General features: G+C 47.4%; 1 protein-coding gene across 1 annotated transcript in view; it reads right to left on the bottom strand.

The window, feature by feature from the left end:
- Nucleotides 1-20,075, bottom strand: part of GLP2R (glucagon like peptide 2 receptor) — a 53,741-nt gene extending 33,666 nt beyond the window's left edge. The window contains exons 1-6 of the mRNA XM_086686544.1: nt 20,040-20,075; nt 19,690-19,899; nt 13,331-13,418; nt 11,215-11,319; nt 7,685-7,806; nt 11-117 (exon numbers count right to left, since the gene is read on the bottom strand). Of these exons, the coding sequence (XP_086542670.1) occupies nt 11-117; nt 7,685-7,806; nt 11,215-11,319; nt 13,331-13,418; nt 19,690-19,899; nt 20,040-20,075 (668 nt within the window). The remainder of the gene's footprint in view (nt 1-10; nt 118-7,684; nt 7,807-11,214; nt 11,320-13,330; nt 13,419-19,689; nt 19,900-20,039) is intronic.
- Between the last annotated feature and the right edge of the window lie 806 nt (nt 20,076-20,881).

Raw genomic sequence — 20,881 nt, 5'->3', positions numbered from 1 at the left:
TTCCACTCACCGAAGAAACAAGAGGATGGTGAGAGCCAAGAGGAGGGAGACGACGGAGAGAGAGTACCCCACGGTGTATAACAGCTGCAAGGTCGAGAGCAAGGCGTGGTTTTCCACCTGAGCACAGACAAGGGGTAGATCTGACCACCAAGCCCGGAAGCTATGACCTCCAACCCCCAGCTCCATTCCCAGGATGACCAAGGTTCTAGGCAGGCACTGTAGCCTTGTTGACAGCCAAGTGGGGTAGCTTAGACTGCTCTCTGGCACACTTAGAGGCCAAAGAGTCTTGATGAATTGAAGAGCCCACTGGGGGGTCTCACCCTCCTGGCTTGTCCCATAGCCCAGCATTGATGCACCAAGATTCTCAGTATCATGGAAGTATTGTGCCCAGAACACCAGAACACCAGAGGGTGGCTTAGAAATGAGGACAGGTTCTTTGTCCCTGGGCATGCTGTTCCTAGAGTATAGAAGTCCCTTTCTCTGGAAGATGGGGCCCTCCTAAAACAACTTTTCATTCATGACCCCTTAGATGGACACCCAATAAAATAGTGGAATATTTTCCCTGAGTCTCTGGATAGCCTGATTGTGAACAGGGCATAATTTACCGGAAAGTCTGTTGTTGTGATTTTCCAGTGGAATCCCACCTTCTCACTCAACCCATCATACTAATCGCCATAAAAATTATGTTTCTTAATACATTTTTGTACAAGAACCCACAGAGAATATGTATTACCTGCTAAATCATGCCTTAAACGTCTCCACATAACACTTTTATCAGCTTCATTGAAGCATGCCTGGTGGACCATAAACTGTACATATTTGAAGAATTAACCTTGATGAACTTAGGTATGAATATGTCGGTGATCTCATCACCACACTCAAGATAATGAACATTTCTATAACCTCCCAAAGGTTTCCTTGTGACCCTTTACAATACATTCCCGCCTACCATCTTATGCCCAAGTAAACCCTGGTCTGCTTTCTGGCATTCGAGATGAATTTCCATTTTTTAAAAATTTTATGTAAGAATCCTATGATATGTATTCTTTATTTATTATTTTTTTGATCAGCCTTATTTCCCTCGGAATAATTACTTTGAGATTCCCCCCCATGTCATAGCATGTATCAATAGTCTACTTTTTCATTGTTGAGTGGTATTCCATTGCGAATATACCACAATTTATTTATCCATTCACCTATTGACGGACATTTGAGCTGTTTTCAGAGTTTGGCTCTCACCAATAAAGTTGCTATGAAAATTTCTGTACGAGTCTTTATGTAGACGTAGGTTTTTATTTCTCTCAGATAAATATGCAGAAATAAAATGGTGGGAGTAGCATGATGTATGTTTTAACTTCTTCAGAAACTGTCGAACTGTTTTCTAAATAAGTTGTATCAACTCACATTTCCACCAGCAGTGGATTAAGAGTTCCAGTGGCTCTAGATTCTACTAACACTTCATATCATCTGTATTTAAAATTTTAGCCATTCTAGGGGCGCCTGGGTGGCGCAGTCGGTTAAGCGTCTGACTTCAGCCAGGTCACGATCTCGCGCTCCGTGAGTTCGAGCCCCGCGTCGGGCTCTGGGCTGATGGCTCAGAACCTGGAGCCTGTTTCCGATTCTGTGTCTCCCTCTCTCTCTCTGCCCCTCCCCCATTCATGCTCTGTCTCTCTCTGTCCCAAAAATAAATAAACGTTGAAAAAAAAAATTTAAAAAAAAAAATAAAATTTTAGCCATTCTAATGGGTATGTAGTGGGATTCTTACTGGGGTTGTAACGTGAATTCCTCTAATGATTAATGATGTTAAGAATCATTTCATGTGCTGATTTGCCATCTGTGTATCTTATTTGATAAAGTATCTGTTCAAATATTTGGCCATCTTTTAAGTTGGATTGTTTGTCTGAATGTTGAATTGTGAGTGTTCTTTATATATTGTAGATATAAATCTCTTGTCAGGTAAGTGTTTTGCAAGCATTTTCTCCCATCCTGTGGCTTGCCTTTGTATTTTTTTAACAGTGTCTTTAGAAGAGCAGAAGTGGTTTTTTTTTTTTTTATTGTGATGAAGTTCAATGTATCAACTTTTTTATATAGTTGTGCTTTTTGTGTCCTGTTTAAAAAGTCCTAGGGCACCTGGATGGCTCAGTCAGTTAAACATCTGACTCTTGAATTAAGCTCAGGTCATGAGCTCAGGGTAGTGAGATCGAGCCCTATGTCAGGCTCCATGCTTAAGATTCTCTCTTTCCCTCTCCCTCTGCCTCTCTCCTGCTTGCACTTGAGTTCTCCCTGAAAAAAAATATTGACCTGACCAAGGGCCTTAATATTTTCAGCTATTTTTTCCCTAGAAGTTTAATAGAATGAGCTCTTAAATTTAGGTATATGATCCATTTCTAGTTCATTTTTATTCATGGTGTAAAGCAAGGGTTGAAGTTTAGGGTTGTTTGCTTTTTTGTTTGTTCGCTTTCTTTTTTTTTCCCATCCCATTGTTCTGGTGCTCTTTTTTGGTAGGATCATTCTTTCCCGCACTGAATTGCCTTGACGCTTTTGTCAAAAATCAGTTGCCTGGGTCTTGTAGATAGAACATAGTTGGATTTTATGTTGTTTTGTTTTATCTTCTTAATCTAACCTGAGAGTTTCTGTCTTTTAATGAGGGTTTAGACCATTTACATTTAATGGGGTTATTTATCTGGCTGAGTTTTTAGATCTTTGTCCCGTCTTGTCCTTGTTCTCTGTCTTTATTTTGGTTTGAGTGTATTTTTTTAACTCAATTTTTTCTTCAACGACCTACTAGCCATACCTCTTTGTTTTGCTTTTTTGTGGTTGTTCTCATGTTTACAGTACACATCTTTAACTTACCATACTGCTACGTCCCTCATCCTGGCCTTTGTGCAACTGCTGAACATTTTACTTGTACGTATATTAGAGCCCATAATACATTGTTACTATTTTCACTTTAACTGATCACTTATCTTTTGAAAAAGTTTTTAATGTTTATTTATTTTTGAGAGAGACAGACAGAGTGTGAGCAGGGGAGGGGCAGAGAGAGAGGGAGACACAGAATCGGAAGCAGGTTCCAGGCTCTGAGCCGTCAGCACAGAGCCCAATGAGGGGCTCAAACACACGAACCATGAGATCATGACCTGAGTCGAGGTCATATGCTTAACCGACTGAGCCACCCAGGCGCCCCTATTCACTTATCTTTTAAGAGATTTTAAAAAATAAGATTAAAAATTTTGCCTTCCTAGTTACCATTTCTGGTGCTCTGCATTCCTTTATGTTGACACAAATTCCATTTGGCATATTATGCCTTTCTATGTTAAGGATTTTCTTAAACGTTTCTTGTAGTGGTGGCCTGGATGCAGAAATCGCTACGTAACCTTTGAGTCTTTCCAAATCAAGCCCAACCATATTTCTATCTAGAATTAGTTTCTACGGACCCCATCAAGATCTCCATAATCCTGTCCTGTCCCTAACTGTTTTCGTTGGTCTCTCCTCTCCTCAAAACTAAATCTATCCTTCTAAAACCAGCACCAGCCTACCTCTTACAAGAAGTCCTCCTTGAATGCCTCTCTGTGTATTGTCAACTCTGAACTTCGAAGACACTTGTGGTCTGTTTCACAAAGAGGGGCCTCAGTGATATTATTCATTAATGTGTTATTTGCATTTGTTTTGGATTTCTAGATAGGCTATAAACCAAGAACCAGAGAACCAGCAAAGAAACGCATGTGCTAACGCTAAGAAGTTAGACAATTGTGTACTGAATTGGTTAGGGCAAGGGGATGTAGGTAGGTACCAACAGCACCTAGACAATTGGTTTAACTGCACCCCCTTCAGAGGAGTTTCTTAAACTGTCCTCTACATGCAGCCTCCAGTAAAACCTGGCTACTTCTCTAGTGACCCCAGAACACCCAGGTCACTCTCAGTACCAATAGGTGAGTCTTAAGTCACTCAGACATCTTTACGAAATGCTTCGTAATCATGGTGTGCAATATGCATACACTGAGGTATGCATATTGAAGGCAGGTATTCTCGGACATTGAAGGGAGGGCAAAATGGCACAACTCCTATGGGGGGGGGGGCGGGACTCTGGCAATATTTAACACAGCTGTATATGCATCTACTTTTTAATCTAGCAGCCCCATTTCTGGGAATCTTTCCAGAGATACACCATCAGAAATACGAACTAACATAGGCATACAAGGTTATTTGAGGTGGCATCATTAGCAATAAAAGGTTGGAAATAACCCCAGTGGCCACAGCAGAGTGGGTGAATGGACAATGGTAGATACACAGGGTAGACAGAGTACTATGCAACTGTGAAAGGAAAAAAGGGAGAAATGTTTCTAGAACATGCTGTTAAGTGAAAAAGGCAAAATGCAGAATGCCTATCAGGCTTCAGATGTACCGCCTTTTACGTAAGAAAAATGGTCAAACAACATATTTAGATTTTGGCTTAGTTTTGCAAAAAGAAACATAAGCTGTACGTGATAAGCTGATTAAAAGGGAAGAAGAAGAAAAGAAAAAAAAAGGAAGCAAAGATAAACCGAAAAATCTTTAAAATGGTTAGTTATCTAGAGGAGATAGGCAGAAACGGTAAAGACAGTGATAGGAGCGTGGTTTCTCCGACCAAATGTTTTGTATCTAGTCTTGGCTTTCAAACCCTGTCAATATTGTATTTATTAACAATAAAATAAGAGAGAAGAGAAGAGAAGGAAAGAGAGAAGAAAAAGGCAAATCCTTAACACTAATAGGAACAATTGAATAAAACCGCGTCTCCAATCAGTAACATGACCACGTAGAGAAAATAATTATTTCCAATAATTATGAACACTGTACTCTGAACATATAGCCTAAGGAAAAAACATCCTGCAAATGTGATTTTTTTTTTCTTAAATCTGTGTACTACAAAGGTCCTAGTTGTAGTGACAGTGAACACACCTAGCAATCAGATTTTGGTTTCTAATAACATTCCTCCACGTAGAGAATCCAGAACTCTTTGGAGAACTCGCTGATTTGGGCCCGGGACGGGGAAAACACGAGATGGTCTTGGACCGTCGTCTTGTGCCAGAAAATAAGGAAACGCTCCAAGACTAACGAGACTATCACAAAAGGACACAAGAGCCAGTTTGGAGGGATTTCCCTAGCTAAATTTAGAAAAACACTGATCATCAAAATCATCATCATAATAAGTGAATAAAGCAATTAGTGAGCTCAGAGCCACGCTCAAAGCCAGAGGGGAGGGGAAGGAGCCTCCTCAGAAGAATGCCAGCTAGTAAATGTAGAAGAAAGGACAGAGCTCGAATCAATTCAAGCAAGCATCATCCATGAAGGTTGAAACACTGATAAAGGTTTCTTAGGGATTAAGATCCAAGGTTCCAAACTATTGTCCTGCCAATGACTGACCATATACAAAAGGAAAAAGCGCCTTTACCATGGAGAGATCTGGCTGTCACCCCCTAGATCAAATGATCACACGGAACATCACTGTGGTATGACACCCGATATTCTGGTCTCCCGATGTAATGCTATACAAAGTACCCAGCACCTGTGTGGATCAGCTTGAGTCTTCCCAAGTCTCTAAATCCAACTTCCAGATTACAGGAAATATAGAAGAGAGTGCATCTAATAACATCCCGAGGAAACAAACAAATCCAGCTTCTGTGACATTCTAGAACAAAGTTCTTTGGGCGGGGGGGTCTTCTAAAAGCCAGTGTTGTAATATCATACGATTTCGCTCATACGTGGAATTTGAGAAACAAAACAGACGGATATACGCGAAGGGAAGCAAAAATAAGATGAAAATACAGAGGGAGACAAGCCATAAGAGACTCTTAAATACAGGGAACAAACTGAGGGGTGGGGTGTTGGGTGGGGGGGTGGGCTAATGGGGGATGGGCATGAAGGAGGGCAGTTGTTGGGATGAGCACTGGGTGTCATATGTAAGTGATGAATCACCAGATTGTATTCCTGAAATCATTATTACACTATATGTTAACTAACTTGAATTTAAATTTTTTAAAAAAGCCAGCGTCACGGGCCAGGGTGGGGAGATTACAGAAGAAAAGATACGAAAGTGATATAGAATGAAATGCTCTATATAAACCTGGACAAGACTCTAGTCCAGGGAAGAAAAGCTATAAAAATTGGAGGGGAAAACGGGGGATATTTGAATGTGGATAAAACATCAGCTGATATGCAGTTAATTGCTGGTTTGTACTCATGAGGGATAATGTCTTTGCTTAGGAAGGACCTGATGAATATTTAAGAGTGAAATCTCATGACGCCTGCAAATTATTGTCAGACATTTCACGAGAAGAGAGGCAAAGCAAAAGCAAATCCGGGGAAATGTTAAGACAGTTTGAATTTTAGATAATGGGTCTGTGAGTGTTTATTATTCTTGTAACTTTTCTGTATGTTTGGATATTTCAAAATACAATGCTGCAAAACACATATAGTTGATATATCTTGTGTTATATGGAAACCAAATGTCATCACTAAAATTATAAATTAAAATTATACACACACACATACACATATACACACGTGCACTAACACAATCTCTGTAAAAAGTACCATTTATCGTACATAAGGACCCCCAACTGATGAGATTTTTGTTTACCAACACTCTGAGAAGCAAAGATCTAATATCACTAGCCTTTCGTGGGCAAAATGTCAACCCTCTATTAGAAACACAGGCAAACATGGCCAGAAGTTGGTTTTTATGTGTTTTGGAGTTTTTGCGTTTTTTGTGGATTTTGTTTTTTGTTTTTTGGGTTTTTTGTTTGTTTGTTTGTTTGTTTGTTTTGAGTATTTGAATTCCTGGAAATACGGTCATTTGCAGAGGGGAGGAGGCCATACCCTGGTCGTCACCTTCCTAAAGAGAGAAATCTTTACTTGCAATCTTGGAGAGTGCAGTTTTCAACTCTTGTTTTGCTGTCTCTGCCCCCTGCCTCCGAGGGGGCCCCTGCAGACCTGAGCCCAGAGGAAGCAGCAGGCTGTCATGTCAGCCCTGCTGGTGAGTCCCTGGGATTACCTCTGCCCCAGCCTCAGCTGCCCTTTGGCTTCCCCTGGGGAACTAGGTACCCGTCTGATGCCCAGACCCCATCACAGACCCACCGACTCAGAATCTGTGAAACCAGGGGTGCCTGGGTGGCTCAGTCGGTTAAGCGTCTGACTTTGGCTCAGGTCATGAGCTCGGGGTTCGTGAGTTTGAGCCCCGCGTCGGGCTCTGTGCTGACATCTTGGAGCTTGGAGCCTGGAGCCTGCTTTGGATTCTGTCTCCCTCTCTCTCTCTCTCTGCTCATGCTCTGCCTCTCTCTCTCCCCAAAATAAATAAACATTAAAAAAAGAATCTGTGAAACCATCCCTTCGGTATTTATTAAGTGCCCACGGTGTGAAAACGTTTCTGGGCACCCCAGTACTAGGCCAGGGGTGAGAAGCGGAGGGTCCTTGGGGGTCCACATGTCACCCTGAGCTGCAAAAGAAATTCAGCAGAAAAACAGCCAGAGGTTGGCTGTTGTGTGACTGTGGACCTTCCCCAGGTGAGTCTGGGGCAGACTGGCTTCAGAGGAAGGCTCTCTGTGTGGCCCCAAAAGCCAACTGGGGGTGGGGGTGGGGGTGGAGGGGGACCCTGGTGGAGGGTGGGGGGAGGGGAGGACCCCGTCGTCACCGGGCCAAGCAGACTCACTTTCTGTTCGGAACTGTGCTTCTTGGAGCATTCGGAATCATCTTGCCAAATATTTGTGGAGTTCTCCAGTGTCTGCCAGGTGCCCTGAGCCAGGCAGCGTCTGTAGGCCCTTCCAGAGTTTTCTGCAAAAGTAAACAGAGCTCTGGGAGAAAGGTCAGGGGCCACAGCCCATTCCCCAGTACGTGGTGAGGTCCTCACCGCAAAGCTGTGGAAAATCCCAGGGAAAAGGGATTTGTGTTTCCCTCAGGAAAACACGGAAGCTTCTGCGTTTCGTAACAAACCATGACCCGCTCACGTCTGCTGTGTTTACCCAAAGTCCCGGGAGCCAGAACAGTCCCTCTGAGTCCCTGACTCGGAGATGCACAGCCCAGCTGGGAGACTCGCGGACCTGGGGTGCGATCGGAGGGCCATCGCGTCCTGGTGCTTAAGGGGCGATGTCGCGAGGAAGAGACAGGGGTGGACCCAGCCTGCTGGGCCACCTCCAAGCTCGGTGGCCTGGAGCTTGTGGTCTCTCCGCTCCCTGAGATGCTCTGCCCGCTATGATGATCGATGTGGCCCAGCCACATCCATTCCCGGGACCCTTCCTTCCCCAAAGGGGTCTCCCCCTCCCTGGGCCACTGGCGACTGGACTTGCAAATGAGAAATGGAAAATGTCCGAACTTTCCCGCCCCGAGCCTGTTGGCAGCAGGCTGATGGTGACGCTTCGCTGGCTTTAATGGACGGCCACCCAGAGGGAGCTCCCATCTGCCCACCCGAAGGGCCCCTCGGAGCCTGTCCGACTGACCCCTCCAGCACCCTTCTCCCAACACCTGCTCCCCAGACCTGGGCTCCCTGCCCACTTCCTGCCTCTGTTGATGGCAGACCCTTTTTCCCAGGCCTGGGGCCCCAAACCTCGGAGCCATCCTTGACTTTTCTCTGTGTCTCTTACGCTTCATCCAGCCCATCAACCAAGCCTGTCAGCTGCTGGGCTTCCAACCTACCCGAGTCTGAGCACAGCCTTTCACCTTTCACCTTCTGTTCCCCCTCCCTGGAGCTGCCCTTCTCCCTTTCCCTCTCTCCCTCTCTCGGTTTATTGCAAATGCCTCCAATACTCCTGCCCCTCCTCATGGTCTATGGGTAACACGACAGTCACACCATGTCATGCCTCGTCCCAAATCTTCCCAGGGCTGTCTGAAAACAAGTCAGGGTCCTTCCCTGGCCCCCACAAAGCCCTGGAAGGTCTGGCTCCTGGTACTCTCTGACCTGACCTCCCGGTGGCTCTCTTTCCCCTTCAGGGCTGTCACCGTTACAGTCCCCCGTCACACCCTCCCCACCCTCCGATTGGAGTTCTTGTTCCCCTGGTCTTTTCCCACCAGAATTGTTCTCCTTCTTCCTTCTCTAACCCTCTCCTTTGCCTCCATATTTTCTTCTCACTTGCAAGAACCCGTCTGGATTCTAAGATTTAACGCACAGGATGTTGAGCAGAAGAGTAACTTCCCACCTTCTGCGAATCACACTCCCTCTGGGACACTCCAGAAGCCCAGATCCCATTTTTAAAAAAAGCCTTCAACTCAACTTCTTTGTAAGTTTAGATTTTGGACCACGTTTCCCCCCCTCCCCCCAAATGGAATGTACCCGTGTCTTTAGCTCTTGGGAAAAACAGGTGGACGGAGGGGCCGGGTGGTGATGGTCTGTTTCATGTGCCCTTGAGACCCGTGGACATTCGGGGTCTTAAAGACCTTCAGGAATCCAAGGGCTTGACCTCGGTCTCAGCCTCAGTTCCGTTTACGAAGCACCTACCGTGCGGCTGACTCCGTGCCTGCCTTTTCGTTCATTCCTCTGCGTGGCCTTAAAAGTAGCCACTGTTTGCTTCACTTTGCAGACAAGAAAACCACAGCTCGGAGGGCTTGGACACTTGCCCAAAGTCCCAGAGGGCAAAAGCAAGGGGCAGGCTCTGGACCCCACATGCAGGGCTCTTTCCACCCCACTACGCTGGCTTGCCCCAACTATCCAGACTCTCTGGTCCAGCAGACTCTGGTATCTTCCTTTAAACGTCACGTCCTCATGCCTTCTGGGTCACCTCCAGCTGGATTTGACCAGAGCACAGTTCCACAGAATATGCTACTAGCTTTCCCATCGAGACATGCATCTCTCTTCCTTGGAAACTCTCTCTTAATCGAAACCAGGTTTTAACTGATGATGAGTTAGTGAGCTGAAATTAAACACAAAGTATCACCATCTCGCCTGCACAGAAACCCGTTCTCACTTGGTTTTGCCTAGAACTTTGTAACCGCTTATGTTTTTTGAGAATAATTTTTTTTTTACTTGCTCTCTGATAGTCTGCGATCAAAGGCAAAAGAGTTCTAACCAGTAATTTCTTCTGTCCCCTTCCAGAATAAACCCACCAAGAGGCTGAGCTGCTGGGGCCGGTGGGGAGCAGGATAATCATCCTGGAGTCCTACGTAATAGCCACTTCCTTCAGGCAGGGTGGGGGCGAGCTGAGTGGTTAAAGATTCCATCCAAGTCCCATGGGGCTTAAAAGCACCATCCACCAGCACCACCTTCCAATGTTATTGCAAGGGTAATTTTTTTAAGGTTAAAAAATTGGGGGGCACCTGGGTGGCTCAGTCGGTTAAGCATCCGACTTCAGCTCAGGTCATGATCTCACAGTCCATGAGTTCGAGCTCCGCATCAGGCTCTGTGATGACAGCTCGGAGCCTGGAGCCTGCTTTGGATTCTGTCTTCCTCTCTCTCTGCCCCTGCCCCCCTCTGTCTCTCTCTCTGTCAAAAATAAAACAAACATTTTTTTTAATTATAAAAAAAAGATTAAAACTTTTTTTTAAATGTTCATTTTATTTTTGACAGAGAGAGAGGGAGAGAGCATGCATGCGAGTAGGGGAGAGGCAGAGAGAGGGAGAGGGAGACACAGATTCAGAAGCAGGCTCCAGGCTCTGAGCTGTCAGCACAGGGCCCAACGTGGGGCTTGAACCCATGAACTGTGAGATCATGACCTGAGCTGAAGTCAGGCGCTTAACCGACTGAGCCACCCAGGTGCCCCAAGATTTTATTTTTAAGTAATCTGTGCACCCAACACGGGGCTCGAACTCACAACCCTGAGATCAAGAGTTGCGTGCTTTACTGACTGAGCCAGCGGGGCACCCATTGCGAGGATAGTTTTGATGCCCTTCTTCTCCATCTGACAAGCCCAAAGTTGGGGATGTGAGCATCCCAATCTCTCCCCCACCTCTCACTCCTCTCCACGATGACCCTGCAGTAAATTCAGTGATAGCTGGGCCTAGACTCTGCAGTCTTCAAAGAAAAGAGGACTATTGCATTAATGGAGCATCCGGATGCAGAAGACAAGCGGAGGCACACAGAGAAGGAAAGTGTGTTACTGACAGTGTAGGAGACCTTCTGTGGGGAGCAGGACTTCAGAAGACCACAAGATTGGAGCTCTCTCTCTCTCTCTCTAGTTGCTCCCTGACTGGCCTACCCAGGAGGGAGCAGCCTTTAAGGAAACTGCCAGAAAATGGTAAAATAAGACTTACTACCTTCATGCCACCAAGGTAAGTAGGAAGGGCAGGGAACAGAGACATTTCCTGGAGAAGAATGAGGCCAGCACACGTATCGATCAAAGGTCCCGTTACAAAAGATCCCTGTGGAGAGAAAAGGTCCAGAATGAATGGAAGTGTTGGAGCATCCAAGCCACTGATGGAGGCAGAGGTGCCCAGGAGCCCAGAGCGAGCCCCCTTCCTGGCATGGGAAGCTGGTGCATCTTGCTCAGGAACTAGCATGGGTATCCCACTGTCCAGACGGTCAAGGTTGTGGAATGGTGTGGGGAGGAAGGAATCAGCTTAGCGCATCCCCAAGCACTGTGACTCTGTCTACCCAACCTGACCTCTGGCCCTGGTCCCATCAGCTATGTCAGTGTGTACGTCATGCTGATGTTGGTTTGTTTTAACACGGACTGAACTCTCACACAAACTCGGGGTCAAGAGGACACTTGGGGATTCAGCCAGGGCCTTCTGTTCCATAATTAACTAAAGAATCGTCAAACCTTCATCAGTTAGATCCTGGAACACCCGTACTGTGAAATGTGCAAGATGGCCAGTGGGTAGACAGGGAGAATTGAGGTTCTCGGTTACATGTATCTGACCCAACCCCTATTTGGTCATATTTCTCCATTCGAAGACCAAGCCAACAATCATTATGAGATATCTGCACCATCTCAAATTCAAGGGATGATTTACACCCTGGCACTTGGCAATGAGAAGATAAAAACCTACGATGCAGCCTTATGGGCCTCCTGGAATGGAACGAAGGGGTTTCAGGCCGGATCCCAAATGTCCATACTGCAAGCGGCTCACTCCTGGGAGCCAAGCATCGTTCCTATCTGCTTCCTATTGGGTCTGGAACGCAAGGGCCACTCAGGTTGAACAGCCACGTTCCTGGCGTCAGGACCCCACAGACACAGATCTGCCAGGTTATGAGCTGGCTCGGGCGTCTCGCGGACCCAACTGCCAAGTGTCGGCACATGGTCTATGTGAAGCAGTGCTCACCTGGCCGAGCTGCTCACGGCATGACTTCAAATAAAGAGGACTTGTCCTACTTTGATTTCAGAAAGCAAAGTATTTAAGCATTCCCCAAAGTGAGGGGTGGTTCTTGTAACAGATGTCAAGCATCGACTGCTACCAGTCCGGGCTGAAAAAAATATTCAGAGGGAGAGGGGTATGGCTTGAAGGCTGGCACTGGTTTTGGGTCCGGAAAAAGAAGAGAGAGTTCATGATGTCCTGTCTTCTTGCGGGCCCCTAAATGAAATACTCTGAAAGCAGCCAGAAGGATAAGGAGGGGTCGGCTTTCATCATTACAAAAGTTAAAAAAAAAAAAAAAAAAAAAAGAGTCTAGATGCACTCAAAGAGTCGGTATGAGGGCAGGAGAGGCCATGGACTGATCAAACTATTAGCATAGTTGCTAGAACACTCTAAATCTACTGTAGATCTGGATTAAGAGAAATGTTAAGACTCAGATTCAGATAATACCCTGGGGGACTGAGGACTTCCTCCCACCCACCTACCCAATAGAGTCCCAGGTTAATCTATGGCAGTTGCTCACGTCATGGTGGTGAGTGTGCTGTGACCAATGGCTTTAAATAAATAGTCACATCTATGAACAACATCTTGTCTCATATTCTCTTTTATAATAAGAGGTGGGAGTCTCTCTTCCCTTCCCTTGAACCTGGGTAGGCCTTGGTAACCATCTGACCAAATTAAACATGGAGGAAGTAGCTTCTGAGGCTAGATCATAAAAGGCAACATGGCCTCTGTCACCCGCCATGCTGTGAGGAGCCCAGGCGGTGTAGACAGGCGGTGGGGAAGTGTTATGGCCAACGGACTCTCAGCTGGGAGCCATCATCAACCAGCAGACATAAGTGTGAACAAGCCTTCAGATGATTCCAGCCCTAGTCATCGAGTCTTCCAGCTAAACTTCAGATACTGAAGAGCAAAAACAAGCCATCCTCACTGTGCCTGGTCTGAATTCCTCACCCACAGAAACTGTGAGAGATCATAAATGATGATGATAATGATGATGATGATGATGATTGCTTTAAGCCACTAACCTTTGGAGCTATTTGTTACACAGCCATGGGTAGCTCATACATGTGCTTACCAGGAGGTTCCTTGAGTAAGTCTCTCAGACACTTCTCTTTGTATTGAGCCCACTTGCGAGTTGTGTCCTCAAGGAGGGATCCTGTAACCTGGGCAGAAAACACCACGGTGACCACCAGGTTAGCCACAAACACAGAAGAGGCCTCATTAGCATTTTGCCATGACTCTCAAACCGTCCCACTGAAGGGACCCTCCTGCCCTGCACTGAGAAGCAGAACTTCTTCAACATCTCATGTCCCATCTTACAGATGCACATGGATTTCGCATTCACTCCCTGATCTAACCACACTGGTTTTAGTACAAATATGGAAGATTTTTCTTCCGCCACAAAATCTTCAACTGGGGTTGACGTTTCAAGAGGAGGCAACCCGCTCACCCTGAATGGCACGCCCTGGTAGATGAATATTTGCACGTTCCTAAGATTATGTGCATCTCAAAGAGAGAAGCATTGTACCAAGAAGGGCCCGATACTGTCAGGGAAAGGCTACGAATTTTAGGGACCTGTGCCATCCCACCTAGCGGCCCGTGGGTCCAGAGTCAAAGATTGGGTAGACAGATGCTCTGCTACTAAACTGAGGCCTTGGGAGTTTTTTTCTTTCTGACATGACTATCTCCTCCCATAGAGTCTTAAAAATACAGCACATCTTTTTGGGCTTTGCAGACAACAGAGTTGTCCAACAACATCTAATTGAGTATCCGTACCACTGCTTTTGTCTTTTGAACAAAACAAGGGGTTTTCTCTTCTTTAACTTAACTCATCTTTATTGAGCACCTGTTGTGCGCTAGGCTTTGCATTAAGGAGGGACCGAAGGGGTGCAGTGATGAGCAAGATACAGCTTCTGCCCTAAAGGACTTCGAATCTGCTAAAGATAAGACAATTGTGTAATTGGCTGGCATGCAAAGTCAAGTGCCATTCTTATGCCATCATCCTCTGCTTCTAAAGAGCCTCATCTTCTAGTGGCTCAGTATCGGCACCATTGGTCATGAACCAGAAATGAGGAGTTTTCCTTGGCTCAACTAAGCACCAGATTCTGTCCTAAGCCTCTCTCCTGCCTAACCCTGCCTCCCACTTCTTCTGCCTCTGACCTGGTCCACACTGCCCCCAAAGGGATAGGTCCACAGGGCTCTCCTGCATAAGGTCTTCCCCTCACAGCCTGTTGACTTGACTTCACATCTCAACCACCCCCAGCTCAAGCCTCTCGACCCCAGTCATGCTTTTCTACGACTTTGGAAAACGTCCTCTCGTCCACCCTCGTCGTCAACCTGGCTCACTCCTTGTTCGCCCCTGTTCACTCGAGACTAATGACCCCTGATCATGCTTGACCACCTCTGTCACTCAAGTCTTGAGCTAGTGACCCTTCTCCCCAGTGACCCCACACATAAACAAGTCCTATGGCCCATTGTGTTGTATTGTCATTGGGGCTTGAATTGTCCAACCCCTTCACTATCCCATATATTCCTTGAGGGCTGACATACGTCTTTTCATCTCTGAATACAAGATCCTAGCACAGGGCAGGAGCTATTGTCCTCAGTTTCCCCCAAATTCCAGCTAAAGAAACAGAAGCACAGGTGTGGGGCAGAGTTGGGGGTGGGGCTGAACACAGGAGGGGTTAAATATGTGATATCACACACACACACACACACACACACACAGCCAGCACCACCATCACCCTCACCCCCCACGAAAAAACCCCAACCACCTATGAGCCCAATGGGGCAGCCAGTTTCCACCTTCTGAGTAATTAGTCCAATCTACCTTCTCTCTGCCCTGCGTGGCCCACCCCCGTGTGCTATGGAATTCATGACGGGGTCTGGGAATAGTTCCTTCACATTTTTTTTTCCCAAAGAATCACACGGCTAACTTTTTGAAGATTGGTATAGTCATTGTTAGACTAGGGGTTCCCAAACTTTCTCAACTCATGGCGCCCTCAGTGGCTCCATCATTTCCCCCACAGCACCCCTAAGCCAAAAGAAATGCCTAAAGTCCCATTCGTTTAGTAGGTAGGGCCAAACAACTTAAGAAACTTTTGCATCCTAGCAACTTTGTGCCCACCGGAGATTGGACAACCTCCCAAATCTGGGAATCAGATCGGACACAGCCATGTTTGCACCTGTTCCATACTGATGTTTGGGTGGTCCTTGCTTTTTATGATAGCATCTGCAAAACACTCCCAGCTTTGTAGAGATCCAACATCATCAAAAGGAGAGGAGTGTTACCGAATACTGAAACTATGAACTACCCCGAGCCAGGTCCGGCAGATGTCATGTATAGCTGGACTTCCCTTGAAAAATTAAAATGTCTTACAGCAGCCCTGTGAACTCACAGCGGTGCCTCGAGGCACCTTAGCACACAATTTAGAAACCATGGGATTAGCCAACAAGTAACAATGATAATGATAATGAGGAGGAAATAGTTGGCATTTATCCCTAGGCAATAGGCTTTCAGTCTCCCCTTAATATTTTCTGTCTCTGAGTTGTGGCAAGAATCAAGATGGAAGTTTATTAACACATTAAGGAAATAAACATCCTAACAGGACCATAGCGGACTCTATATTATTTTCCACAAGTTCAGCACATAAGTTGATAGCCAAATTGTCAGCTTCCAGAATCCTGCAGGCCGCCGAAGTAAGACCCTTTCTTAGATAAAGGTGCTGTTTGTGTCCTCAGGGACTTCCCCGGAACTGGCCGAGGAAAAGACAATAAAGTCAGTCAGGCACGTGAACTGTCCCTGGATGGACATGACCCTCTCCTCCTGCCCTATGCCATGACTGATGGCCACGGCTAAAAGTGCAAGGAGAAGAAGGGGGAGGAGGAGGGGAGGAGGCGGTGGAGGGTGGGGGAGAAGGAGAAGGACAAAGAAGAGAAGAAAAAGAAGAAGAAATCTACAAAGCACTGAATTTGGTCAATGTAGGGGAGCTGGAAAAACTCAGACTGCCTTCCCAAGCACCTGTCCTAAAGATACAAGGAACACAAGACGCAAATCCAAGTTCAATCACAGCCCGATTCAAACAGAATAGAGGCAAGGCAAGAACACGGATGGATGTTTTCTAACTGGAAAAACTGACTCGATCTCGATTCTTCTTTCCCTCTTCCCTTTCTCACAGGCAACCGGCATCAGCGACTAACTTGGCTGAAAAGAGAGGAAAAGGAAAAAAAGACCTTCTGTTGACGGCTTTAAATACACTTTATTGTATTCTTGGTTCAAGAAGGCATCTGCCTCTCTGTCAATCAAACAAAAATTACAGGAAAGCAAAAAGGGGAGAAGGTGGAATCAGAATCTTATATCAGAAAATACCATCTCCTTCCGGACTCTTCTCTCCGTGCACATGCTTCCGTTTACTTTCTTCTTTTTCTTTCCCCTTTTATTTTAACCAAAAAAGGAAATCATCTTGCTTTGTGTTTTCACCGGAAGATATAGGGTGACTATGTATCCATTTCAAGACCCATACTTCTAAAATGCCATTTAAACAGCTACATAATGTTCTATGAACACATGTGATATAATTTTAAATCTTCCAGCATGAAACACTTGCACTGGCTTAGAGGCTTGCTAATAGGAATGATGCTGCACCGAAAATATTCACAGTTAAACATTTGAGCACATCTTCATTTTCTTAGGAGAAATTCCTTCAATTGGAATTTCTGGGCCAGAGAGGATACACATTTTTAAAGGGTTCTGGTAACATAGCGCCAAACTGTCCTCGCCAAACTTTTTTTAATTTAAAAAATATGCACCTTTTTACACTCTCATCAGCAATGCACGAAAGAGTCACAGATTTGTTTCTCCAAGAGCCTTCGATAGAGAGTTCATGTTTTTTAAAGCCAGAGCAACTGCTAATTCACTTAAATGAGCTGGGGTGGGGGGGTGGGGGGTGGAACCTGCTTGGATTTCGAAACTAAACCATCCCTGAGAATTTCTCATGAAGTGAATTTTATGAAGACTTTCTGCCAGGAAACATGCCATGGTCATTAATATTCCAGGCAGGGAAAGCATCTGTGAGCAAAATCCATCATGAAAGTCTACGCAGAGCCTCGTCGTGTAAACATCTGGAGGGAAAATATGGGTTTTTAAGACTGAGAACCAAGAGCGGGGCGGGGGGGGGGGTGGACATTGGGGCTGTAGATGCACACTGGAGGACAGACAGAGGAAAGAGCTTCTGGAAACAGATGCGGGTGGCAGACCGGGGACACTGCTCGCGTGGAAAGAGTATTGATTGTGAGAATGCCAAATGATAGAGCTGAGGTGTGGCTTTTTCAGTGTCATAAGCCGGCCTGACACATTGCAAATTTCGCTGCCGTAACATATGTACGTATATATTCCGTACGTCAACAGCTCCCAAAGGAATGCCAGGGAAGCGAGAACACGTCAGACACCACGGGCTGACTTGACTCCCTGGTGCCACTGTTCACGAGCCACGTGATCTCAGGTGACCGTCTAACTCCCACCGACCTTAATTTCCCCGACCGTAAAATGGGCTCGGTAATAACACCTCCGTCCGAGGCTCGTGGCGGGGACCTAGCGGGACGATGCTACAGCAGTGGTGGGCACTTAGGGGACGATCGACGCGTGATCGTGTGTAAGAAGGGGAACGAGGCCAGACAGTTCTGTGTGCAGTTTTAATGTGCCACGTACAGAAGATTGAAGCCAGGATGCGAGTTCCGTAGGGACTCGCCCAGCAACCCGTTGGCTCTCAGGAGCACGATGGTGGCCCGCCCAGAGGCTGCCACCATGGCAGGGATTCCACGAAACCATCCATCGGGCTCACATCCACAGTCCGTGACGGCTTGAAGGCAGTCTCGGGGAGGAGTCGGATGCAGAGAATTTGGTGGGTGTTTTCTGCCCGTCTGGTCCCGGGTTAGCACCGAAGAAAGCCCGATGAGGTGCACACTTACAAGATCAGGGACACGGCCCTCGCTGTTATGGGGGCAGAGGAGGCATTTCTTTTTTTTTTTTTTTTTTTTCTGAGCCATCAGCCCAGAGCCCGACGCGGGGCTCGAACTCACGGACCGCGAGATCGTGACCTGGCTGAAGTCGGACGCTTAACCGACTGCGCCACCCAGGCGCCCCCAGAGGAGGCATTTCTAACAGGAGGGCCTCCCTCTCGGGGTTGCTGAGAGCACGAAATGAGTTAGTACACGGGACGTGCCAGGCACCGGCCCTGGAGAACATCGTGAGTGTTCCATCCAAGTGTTAGCTTGTGTTAGCTCTTACTGTATTTCGTTAGGACGAAAGCAGGTTGCAATACAATATTTATAATCCGAGCCTATGTTAAAAAAAAAACAAAAAACTATATGGAAATAAATGGCAGAAAAATGTCTGAAAGTACCAGACCCCCAAAGCGAACGAGGGTGATTTCTGGGGGATGGGAACCCAGTGATTTATAGCTGGTGCTTGTGCTTCTCAGATTGCATACGTTTAATTTTTTAACCAATGCTCATTCTATATTTTCATACTGAGAAAGAAGGAAAAGGAGAAAGGAAAGGAGGGAAAAAAAAAAAAAAAACCCACTGCCCATCAACCTAAATACTCAGGCCTGAGAAAACTGTAAAAGCAGACAAGAGGACCTATGTGACAAGTTTAAATGCTATTTACAAAAAAAATTTTTTTTTTTTAAAAATTTTTTTTCAACGTTTTTTATTTATTTTGGGACAGAGAGAGACAGAGCATGAACGGGGGAGGGGCAGAGAGAGAGGGAGACACAGAATCGGAAACAGGCTCCAGGCTATGAGCCATCAGCCCAGAGCCTGACGCGGGGCTCGAACTCCCGGACCGCGAGATCGTGACCTGGCTGAAGTCGGACGCTTAACCGACTGCGCCACCCAGGCGCCCCACAAAAAAATTTTTAAGTTGATTTTTGAGAGAGAGAGAGGGAGACAGAGTGTGAGCGGGGGAGGGGCAGAGAGAGAGGGAGACACAGAATGGGAAGCAGGCTCCAGGCTCCGAGCTGTCAGCACAGAGCCCGAGGTGGGTGTCGAACCCACGAACCGCCAGATCGTGACCTGAGCCGAAGTCGGACACCCAACTGATTGAGCCACCCAGGCGCCCCTTGAACGTTATTGACAGAGTTCATGTCAGCCTTGGGAAATGCTTATATAAATGATGTCAAGGGGAAAGTGGGATTCAAAACGCTTTATACATCACGATTTCAGCTGCCTAGAAGCATAGGATATGCAGAAAACATGACTAAATTCGAACAGCAATGGCCTCCGAATACCGGGATTTTGGTTTCTCGCTGCTTCCGTCTTAACGTTTTTCCAAATTGCCTACCAGAGCCCCGCACGGCTTCTCGGATCGGAAAAGATACAAAAGTGGTCCTAACAGCAATCATTGTAACAATAACAGTGAGAACGCGCTCTTACTTGCTTGATGAAGACCAGGAGCAGCAGGCCGAGGACCGGGGGAGAGCGCTTCCCGGAGGCGGGGAGAGGCCTGGCCCCCCGGGCAACGGGGGTGCCCATGGGCAGCACGTGGACTCCAGGTGGGGGACCCCGCTTCCTTCTCCGGGGCGCCGCCCCGCTCGGTGCCGGCCTCCCCTTCCTTGCCGCGACTTCACAAGTGCGGGCACGCTTCTAGAAAGGTCCGAGATGTACCACAGGCGGCCTCCCGCTGCATTCTTCCCTGCACGGGGCGGGGAGGGGGGGAATGTTTGCACAAACCCAGTGCGCGCACGCGGGGAGGAGAGCCTCCGAACCGGTCTAGAGACACCTACCGAATCTGCAGGGTTTCTCAGAAGCCGGCGGCTCATCCCCCGCCCCGGCCCCCACCCCGAGGGCAGGGAGATTTTTCCCAGACCTTCCCCAAGTCGGCTGTGCTCCCAGGGACTTCCTCAGCAGAGGCCGCCCCGGGAGGAAAAGCCAGGCGGGCAATGGGCTCCGCTTCCCAAGCCCCCGCTCAGCGCACAAGGCCACCTCTGGTTCCAGCTGCCGCTCAGCAGCACAGGGTGGGCCCGGTTCCAGCTGTGCGGTGGGCGTCTTGGTGAGGGGGTTGCGTTTCTTACTAAGGCAGCAGCTCGTCCTGGCCGCGAGGGCAGGGTCTCCTCCTGGGGGGCCCCGTCTATGTTAACACTTCCAGGGAGAGCTCAGGTCCGGACCCAGGTCCTGAAGCAAAGCCCCCAGTGGGGGACCCGGGCCCCGTCTACACCAGAGCACAAGGACGAGGGGAAAAGGCAACTAACATGTTTGTAGTTTCACACACGTGCATTTGCACACGAGCTTTCGGCCCACCGCCTGCTTCCTTTGCCCTCACGATGGTCCGGTGAGGGCGTGATCATTTCCCCACTTGACAGATGAGCAGGTGAGGTCCAGAGAGGTTAGGATGCTTGCTCAAGGCCACACAGCAGTAAATGGGAGAGCCGGGGTTACCCAGAATCACCTGCCACGGTTACTTGGCCACGTGCTCTATCTCACCTTAGGTCTGCAGGCCTTGTTCCTTTGTGCTGGCGGGTTCCTCGCGGGGCCTCTGAAAGGCTCCATTCGGCCCTTCTCACCTCACCTCTCCCCGTCCAGCCCAGAGAGGCCCAGGAGGAAGAGGTCCTGACTGGATGAAACGCAG

Source organism: Puma concolor, chromosome E1 (genome assembly GCF_028749965.1).
Source record: "Puma concolor isolate L17-30 chromosome E1, mPumCon1.1.hap2, whole genome shotgun sequence".
Lineage (NCBI taxonomy): Eukaryota > Metazoa > Chordata > Mammalia > Carnivora > Felidae > Puma > Puma concolor.
This window is presented reverse-complemented; position numbering and strand designations above follow the sequence as displayed.